General features: G+C 42.6%; 1 protein-coding gene across 1 annotated transcript; it reads right to left on the bottom strand.

The window, feature by feature from the left end:
• Positions 1-5,878: 5,878 nt before the first annotated feature.
• six6a (SIX homeobox 6a) lies at positions 5,879-8,569 on the bottom strand. The gene is made up of 2 exons (XM_037487238.2): positions 7,817-8,569; positions 5,879-6,740 (listed from the first exon to the last, which is right to left on the bottom strand). The coding sequence occupies exons 1-2, from the start codon at positions 8,386-8,388 to the stop codon at positions 6,575-6,577; spliced, it is 738 nt and encodes a 245-aa protein (XP_037343135.1). The 5' UTR covers positions 8,389-8,569; the 3' UTR covers positions 5,879-6,574.
• Between the last annotated feature and the right edge of the window lie 1,103 nt (positions 8,570-9,672).

Here is a 9,672-nt window from a genome sequence, read left to right as displayed (position 1 = left end):
TTAAAAGGAAAACGCATGTCCTCAAACCATATTCCGTTCGAGTTAGAGTTGATTTTTTATTTCGTTGATAAACGTAGTCATTAAAAAATGTTGGAAATATAGGTGTTTGCAATAATTAAATGTGAAAGACGTGTGTGAAACCTGCTGTCAAACCGTATTTTTTCACTGTGGATCTTGTCCACCATCACGTGGTCAATCATCAGTATTACAGAACCAGACACTGCACAGAGCCAACTGTCATCTTGAATTAAATAAACGTATAAAAGACAACGTGTCTTACACAATTGCATAGGCCTAAATAATATTCATAGAAATTGTTGATAATAATATATCTTAGATCAAAAATGTGTCACAGTGCTTATCTAACTAGGCAATAGATAGGCATTGAATGTTGAAAATGTATTTTTTGGTGGTTTTACTTTGGAAAGGTACAATAGTGTATTTTTTAATGTAAATCCACATCAATAGTTAATATGTTTAGTCAGCAATTTAGTCTCTCAGTTAATGGAAATGAACGCTGATGGAAGCCACCAAAAAAAAGCAGGTTCAGATTCTCAACTTAAATCTGGATCAAATATAATCACCGCTTCTAGAGGAAGTGCCTCTCTTTAGTTACCGTCTCCATCTAGTGGTTAAATACTGTAATCCACTCGCTGACCTCAGACAAATTCACAGCAAAAAATTCTCTAATGATGTCTAATGTCTTTTATCTTCTTGTGATATATACTGTATATTATATATATATATATATATATATATATGTGTATGATTGTACAATAGTAAATTATCACACCATGTGGTCAAACCAGCCGTCTCAGGGTCCCAGCGGGACAGGTTCCCTGGGTGGCACATTCGGGTTTCTGGCGCGTTATCGGAGCTCAAATAACTTCAAATACCTGCTAGCCCAAAAAAAACCCCTGTGTTTTCCTCCAACTCTAGTATCTACATTGACTTGCTCTAACAGTCTCCTGTCCGTGGGATCGGCGCAGTCCTTGACCTGCTGCAGGTCACCTGACCTCTGGAAGGCCGCCTCGTCTTAGCTCTCGTGTCCCCACAAACCAGACTGGATCACACCTTCATCTCTCATTCAGTCACCACTGCCTGTGAAAACAAAGGCTCCTTGCAGCTCCGGCTGCTAGGCGGAGGATCCAGGCTGACATTAGTCCTCTTTGTGTGGGCAGAGCGGCCCGATGATGTGAACGCTGCTGACTTCACATAATTGCCTCACATTGTCTGCATTGTATCTGCTGACAAAGTGCTATTTTCCGGGGTTCGGAGCGATGAATCGATTAAATCGGAGCCTGGACGTGGCTTTAAAGCAAAATGAAAAAGGGTCTATTGACGGACGGATTTGCAGAGGTGTCGCAGAGGTACAACTGGAGGGACGGTAGTAGCCAATGTGAACTCCAGTCGAGGGTTCAATCCGATCAATGCGTTGCCCTACAGTGTATGTAAGTCTTTGAAGTAAGCCACAGCACACCATCTATACCAAAAAGTATGACGCTAAAGAAAATATACGTTTTAAATGTTGTTACCGAGGTATTTCTATTTGTTGTTACACATGATTGTAAGGCCCGATAATCATTTTTAACATAATTTAACCATTTGAATGTATTTGCATGTAAATAAACATACAGCTTTGAATGTGTTTTTAATCACACGTGAGTTTCATCACACTGTAAAATACTACGACAGGATTTTGTCTTTGAAATAATTGTGTTATCTTTAAATTGCTCCGAGAACTCGGTTCAGACTGACTGAAACGAAAGACACATCAATGACGTTGTACTGATCCGGGTTTATAGATGAAAAATACTGAATGTGTTCTGTCTACTGAAAGTCTTCACTGACCCTTCATATGAATCTAATCTTCCTTGGAGCATGGTCATCATTTGATTTCAGCTTTCTCTGGAGCCTGGACAGCCACCAGGGATGAATAGATCTTGGAGTACTTGTTTGTTTCATGAGGGTCATCAAAGGAAGATATCATTTACTGAGAGTATTACTGAAATATGTTATAATATGTTGTTTCTTTAGATGTGTGTGAGCAACAGGATCATGTTTTGTTTCGGTTTTCAGTATAACAGTTTCCAGGATCTAATATCTGACTTCATGTTAGATGGTTTCTGGTTCAATGATTTAAGGGAGCTTCACAAACTTGAAGAATCCTTCATGCGGATCCAAGTGAGACTCGCGGACACCAGGGGGCGCCACGTGCCCGCGCTCTCCTCTTTGGAGACGACGCAGCTATCGCCCCACACACCCCACACATGAGATGAGCTTTGTATTCCTTGAGAAGAAAAAATTTCTGATGGGACTAAAATATCGGCCGTGCTACGACGAGGTGCACGAAATAGCTGTATTTCCAAGGGCAGGGAAAGAGCGGGTTTCAAATGGATATTTTGATATAAATTTATGGCTGACGGGAAGAAAAAAAACACATGTATTGTATTTCTTTTGTCCTCGGAATAAACTATTTTGATGGCAAGTTTCATTTTGGTGTTTCTTTTTTTTTTCTCATTTATTTTCTAATATCACGCCTTGAGCTCAGACTTAACCTTGTAAACAAGCAATGGGGGTTACAAAAAAGAGAAGAAATAAGTTGTTGAAGTGCGGATGGGATGGAGAGTGTTTTGGTTTGAAAGAGCCAGAGAACAAAAGCACTGCTGAAAAGGACAAGTTTCCCCTGCTGAGCGACCTCGACAACTTCAGGAGGCATTTGAGAGGGTGAAATGTGACAGTAGCAATGTTAGCCTGTGTTTTATCCTCATCATTGTAGTGTTATTATTACCACGTTTAATAGTATTATTAGCCGTGGGGAAGGATCCAGGGGCCAAAAAAAATAAGCAAAATTGCCGCACTGTGCCGTACAAGGAAGATCCTATTTAAAACTGAGGCATCAAAACCAAAAATTAGACATTTATTCTGCAGAAAACCCATTTCGAAATCATTTACATTGCTTCGTATGCCTGCTAATGTTGCAGATCCATCTGATGGCACATTCTGACTAATGACGGCCAGGTCTTATCCAGTGATTATAGTGTTTTATAGGGTCCCACGGGGCAAAATGTCTAAGAATAGGGGCATTGAAACGTCTATCTTCAGCGGGACAAACACGAGAACATTTATTACAATATGCTGCAGAGCAAACCGAAATATCTCCTGTCCAAACTGCGAGGACGAACGCAAGGACACTTTGCACATCGTGGCTTCAAAAAAAACAACAACAACCCCAAATAGGTTCACGTGCGTCAGCAAAGCCCACCCCGTTAAATGTCCCTCTCCGTGTTTCTGAAATGCACGCGCCACGTGTTGCTGACGTTGATTACCGAGTTGCTAATTGTTTTGTTTACGCCGCAGCTTCTCGCCCATCTGCTTTGTATCCAACCTGCCGCTGTTAGTTGGATATACAAACGAATCCCATTCATTTCCAATCACGACGGGATAATTGGCAGTCATACGATGAAATAAATGTGGAAAGCATTTGAAGGAACGACCTTGATAGAATCTGTTACCTGAAGAACCCCCGCTGCCTCCAGCACCTGCTCTCTGGCTGACTAAAAATCAAACGTGGCGCAGTTAGTTTCTGTGTAACAAAAAGAAAAACACCAAGACAACATCAACCGAATCCTGCAGACTGGAAACGTGCGCGCCTCGTGCGTCAATTGTTGGCGGCTCCAACAACTTGCGTCGGTGGCTCGACGCCTGACTTGTGCAAAGTCTGTCATTACCGGTGTTTTAACCTCCACGGGACCTGCTGCGTCCATAATCTGCAGTAAAATCACCTCATTATTCTGGGAGAAGATGATTTTTTTATATGGTGTTCTGCAGTTGTAAGTGCCATTCAATTCAGATATCTGAAATAGTCTTTTCACTCACTCTGTGCAGATTGAAGTTACTAACACAAAACACTCAGTGAGTGAGTAGTTTTTACCTAAGGTGATTTACTTTGTTTGCGTTAGCATGATGCCTACTTGTTTGTTTGTATCTGTTATACTCGTTTTACTCGTATTTGTTATATGTCAATAAAGCAGCTCCGTAGCCGTTTCCGTTTAATAAAATACATTATAATTATTGAGATATCAGTATTATTTAAAAAGTAGGCTAAAACTGGTTTTACGAGTATATAATACATGTATTCTGGTACACTTTTTGTGATGAAATAAAATATCTTATTAAAAGGTAATGTATTTTTAAAAAAAGAAATAGGCTTATATATCTGTGCAGTCATGTATCCTGCAGAACTACAGCAGCGTGTGCACACTGAACCACATATTCAATAAAAAAAAGAAGAAAAACACAGACGTATTTAGTCAAGGCAGCAGTCCGCCATTCATGCAAAGCACAAGCAAAGCTGAAAGAGGTGCTGTGCAAGCTGACCTCATATCGACTGAGAACCCTTAACTCCGCAGCGTAAATAGACAAGCCCACGCGGAGAAGGTACCCGGCAGATGAGAGCCGACGTTCAACCCTCGAATCACTCACTGAAGCATACGAGTATAGGCCACTACAAGCCAGAAAACAATCAACTGGTAATTAAATCCTTTTAATAGGCCAAGCTATGAGCTCAAACGAGGGAGCGCGCACCAGCACAAGCGCGTGCACACAGGCAGACAGACACACACACACACACGCACACACACACACACACACACACACACGCACGCGAGAAGTTGTGATTTCGGTGCCCCAGACCGCCCTCACAGGAGTCTTTTCTTTGGAGAGGGACCCGCGGTCGCTTCCCTTCACAAAACAGCAGCAGGGCCCCTTTTGTCCGGGCGGGGACCCCAGACCCGTCATTAGCACTGATTACCGCTGACCAGTTTGACAACCGCATTGACTGCGAGAAAGACTTTTTCATCTAGTCCCCCGGTCGTCTTTCTCCTCAATAGAAACGGAAATATTCAGCCATTTGGCTCCCGGTGGTTTGAAAGAGCAGCAAAAAATAAAAATAATAGAAGAATGCTGTCCCCCCCACACACACCGTTTACTTCCCTTCACTTGTTTCCTCTCCATACACGTTTAGCTTGTGTGTGGTTGAAGCTGAAAGGCTTTTGTCTGTCCCAGAAGTTACTGTAGCCTAATTAATAGCAAATTAGAGGAAACCAGGTGTCCATCACATCAGTTGAAAAAGCTCAACTCTAACTTCCGGTTTAGTTTGCTCGCTCCGTTTCTCACAACATTGAGACTTTGTTTTGATTCAAAGCCTTGTAGTCAAATAGAAACGTTTTTTGTAATATACTGCGCATGTGTCGTTTTCAAACTGGAATATAATTATTAGAGATTTAAATTTGGAAGGATGCTGTAGATCTGGGGCAAAACTGAACCTATTGAATACTATAGCAGAATATCTCCATCCCACTGGAAGAACACTGCTGGGATTTGTAGATTAAATCAGGACCCTTTAACAAGTGTGCAGTCAATTAAAAGGGCAAAACAAAACATAAGTTACAAATAAGCCGTTTTGTCCAAACAGATCTATGAGCACATTTAATTCTACACATAGTAGCTATTATAATAATAGTCATAATAAAACTGACGTGATGCGTTTGATGGCCTTCTAAATCTTGTGGAAATCCACACTCGCAGAGAGCGAAGAAGCTCGTTTCTCTCGCGCAGGAAGGACGGGGCCCATCGCTGCAATCTGCTGTGTTTTGATCTCCATGATCTCTCTCGCAGATCATCCGGGTTAGCGAGCCGGCCTTTCTGTGACCTCTCGCTGTCACCCTGCATTACACGACGCAAAGCATGTTGGTCAATTAGGCCTCGCTCTAAAAAGGTGTCAGGGAATAAAGAACCGAGGGCTTAAATTCACTTAGTTTTCTCTTCGTGGAAACATCGAAGAGGATTTTGTATAAAGTGTTGTATTTAAAAACAATTAGTCACGACTGCCTTTTCCCCCCAAACAGAAAATAAGACTAAACGTTATACTCTCTTGATCAACAATTATTTTATTAAGTTATCTTTACTCTTTTTTTCTTTTATTGAAACACATTTTTCACTAAAGCGCGCATGCTCAACAGGTTCACCTGTGTACAAGGTAAGTATTAAAAACACCAAGCAAATGAATATGAAATTCGAAGAGACAGAGCAGATCGTTTTTAAATAGGCAAATAAACATTATTTATAAAACTTTGAAAGTAAAGTAAAAATCTCACAGTTCTTTTTCAACATGAAATACCCACAGATAACAGCAGGTTAGGCGCTTGAATGCCTTCGCCCCCCCCCCCCCCCCTCTTTTTGTATTTTTTTCCTCCTTTTTACTTTTCATCTTGGGGCGTTGGTTTATTAGTCCATCAAACAGGTTTTGTCCATATTAAGTTCAGTTATCCACACGTGGGTAAAACGCAAAAAAAAATGCACGCCTAAAAGGAAAAGGACGGGCAGTCCGCCGCAGATCACAAATCCCCTCGTGTTTTGGCAACCGTCAAATATCAGTCCTCGCGTATGTGTGTGTGTGTGTGTGTGTGTGTGTGTGTGTTCCTTTTCTCAACGCAGGCACTAGGACTTGTTTTATTGGATTGTCTTTCACTCGGCATCCCCCTTTAATTCATCAACGCCGTCGATCCGCCCGTCAGATGTCACATTCACTGTCGCTGGAGGTGATGGAGATGGCCGAGGCGGCGGCTTTGCTGGACAGACTGGCCTCCGGACTGGACGAGTTCCCCAGGCGGTCCACGGTGCCGTCGTCGTCCGCCAGGGATCGAACCGAGCCGCCGGACAGGACCTGCTGCTGGAGCCTAGAGGACACGAGACAGGACGACATTACACAAACACGTCTGGCGTGCAATGTATTCTCTACATTAGCAATATTCATTTAGAGCATTTTCTGAAAAACGTATGGTAAAACAAAGATGAGGAAGATTTTTAAAAATAAAAGAATAGTTTTTATTTTTCATGAACGCAGGATTATTATTTTTTTGTAAGCCAAATTGTATCAATTCTGGGTCTGTAAATCATAAGCATTTTTTTTTTACCATCACTTGATATGACATTTTATTAAGTAACGCCAATTGGATATTTCCAACAAATACCACTTTCATGCCTCTTATTTTTCTGGCAAGATCGGGTATTTTCAAAAGGCTAAGATAATGTGATATATTTACAAACTGTGTCATTTCACAATGAACTCATTTGTGAATGTAAGTGATTAATAACATTCAACATAAACTGAAACATGATGGTAAACAGAACCGATACAGCATTGTGACCTCGACCCACACTGCAATAGGCCTTTTAACAGATCGACAACAAATGTTTAAGTAAATTAGCATTTGATCTATACAAATAAAAAGCAAATATTAGATTATCATTATAAATCATATATACATTATTTGGCTTACTGTGCAATCAAATAAAAATAAAATGCCATGTGAATATTTAGCTCACTCTACATTTTAGCCAAAATTGTGTTCTGCAGCATTGTGTTAATCTTATTCATAGTAAAAACAGTAAAACAAATCTATCCAGAGTTTTGTTTCCCTCCAATAATCCTAAATGATTTAGGAAAATCATTTGTTTTAGTTGCCTTTGCTGGCATGACAATTATCTACATTCGAATCCCCTTAAAAAATAACGTCACATCAGACACATTATAGAATGATTACAGAACAACATTCGATATTTAGATTCATATAATATGTGGTGTGCTCCAACTAGCGTACGTCACAATATTAAACTGTACGACTATTTAATGCATCCGCAAGATAGGGTTCGAAGTGTCTTTTTTTCTCGCTTTCAATGATTTTTTGGTTTGTTTTTGTTTTGTGTGGCAGCTTTCCTCAGAAACCATACAAGAGAAGCATGCATAGCTCACCTGTTCTTCGCAGCCGCTGCTCTGTCTCTTTGTCTGCGATTTTTGAACCAGTTTCCTACTTGTGTGGGTGTAAGTCCTGTAGCCTGTGCAAGCTCCCTCTTTTTACTAGGATTTGGATAAGGATCCTGTAAGTACCATTCTCTTAACAAGTGCCGGGTTCTCTCCTTGAAGCAATGGGTCTTCTGCTCTCCGTCCCATATGGTTCTCGGTAGGGGGAACTTCTTCCGCACCCTGTATTTGTCCACCGGCCCCAGCGGGCGTCCCCGCAGCTTCTCCGCCTCTTGGTAGTGCGCTTCGAGCCAAAGCGCCTGCAGCTTCGTGTGCGACTCTTTGGTGAACTTGTGGTTCTCCAGGATGTGGTAGAGTTCACGGAAATTGCCGGTGTGGAAGGCGACGACCGCCCGGGCCCTCAACACCGACTCGTTCTTGTTGAGGACCTCGCAGGCCGCCGGCGCGACGGGCAGCGACCAGAGGAAGCGGCCGAGGCGCTCGACATCCCCGCTCTCCTCCAGAGTCTCGCAGACCCCGGCGACCTGCTGGGGGCTGAAATTCAAGATGGGCAGCTGAAACATGGAGGCTTCTCCCGTGTTTCCCTTTCCCTCTCCCCCTCCTTTCTCCCCTCTCTCTCTTCTCTCTCTCTCTCTCCTCCGTGTTTCGAGTCCTCCTGCGTCTGCCTCTCCGTGCGCCGAGGCGGTCCAAGACGAGGCGATCCCAAACTTGCGCCGAACCAATCGTCTGACCGGCCGTGGAGGACGCAGACAGCAAACGCCGCGGAGGAGGAATGATGCTGCGTGGGGTGGGGGGCGGGGGCGGGGAGGGTGGGGGGCGGCCTACCGCATCCTCGGGCTTGGCCAAACTTGGCAGGCAAAATGGAATTTGGAGGTGCGGGGGAATGTAAAGCCGGAGCCGCGATGTAGTTTTCAAGGTAGGCTCGGATTGAAAGTACGAAAGAATTAAAAGCGGAGGCGAGATGTATTTTTTAAGAGGGGGTTGGGGGGGTCAGACCCCCTCCGATTATTTCCTATTGGACTTGGCAGATTGGCTGCCATGTTGCCATGGATGCACGTCAATCACTGTCAAGTTCGACCAATCGGGCGGAAAGGAGATCTCGGCGCCTCCCTTTTTCAAAAATAATATAAACATTTTGACCTTTTTGCTTCGCGTCTTCAGACGTTTAACTGCCCCGCCGTGCTTTCCAAACACACAATGCCCTTGTGTTAAAAGAAAGACTCTTCAGTCTACGTAGTCAAGTAGGCTTTACGCAAGCAGCCAAACACGCTCAGCTCGGGCTCCCTTTGGAGCCCTAAAACACAGAGAAAAGACACACACGCACTAAACTCGGACATATCGTATTATAGCAAGCTCAGCTGTGTAAATACGGTGTTGTCCATTTGATGTGTGCGCTATTAAATTGCGGCGCCTATAAATCGCTTATAGGCTTTCTATTAAATCTACAACCATTTAAGCTCAAATATACCGACACCATAAGCCCGCGTGGCTAAATGTTTAAATGCATTTTGAATATGTCTTCGCTTTACAAAAAAAGATTACCCAACAGTTGGTTAGGTTTAATACTCATATATTCCAAAGCTTATGTCGATGCTGATTTGTAGTAATCATTAAAAGGGTCAACGTGGGCTTTATTTCAACGGGAATTTCAGCAGCTCACTTTCGCAAACATAACCAGATTTGGTCGAGGCTTCTTGAATTTTACAACCGCACAAAAGTGCTAATTTATTAACCATAATACATTATGTCAGAGTTATGATCAAGCACGCTCTGTGCAGCATGCATAAATTCTCTTTTTCAAAAACACAGGCTAATTAATTGCTTTTATAATTGTGTGTGCGTGTGCG

The sequence above is a fragment of the Pungitius pungitius genome, chromosome 14, assembly GCF_949316345.1.
Source record: "Pungitius pungitius chromosome 14, fPunPun2.1, whole genome shotgun sequence".
Classification (NCBI taxonomy): domain Eukaryota; kingdom Metazoa; phylum Chordata; class Actinopteri; order Perciformes; family Gasterosteidae; genus Pungitius; species Pungitius pungitius.
Note: the sequence above shows the minus strand (reverse complement) of the source record. Positions and strands in the feature narration are given on the sequence as shown.

What these genes read in the sequence shown, in the direction of transcription:
- six6a (XM_037487238.2), bottom strand. Translation starts at nt 8,388, where the DNA reads ATGTTTCAGCTGCCCATCTTGAATTTCAGCCCCCAGCAGGTCGCCGGG. An exon ending in GCAGCGGCTGCGAAGAACAG is followed by an intron (nt 6,741 to 7,816) that starts GTGAGCTATGCA and finishes CGTGTCCTCTAG; the next exon opens with GCTCCAGCAGCAGGTCCTGT.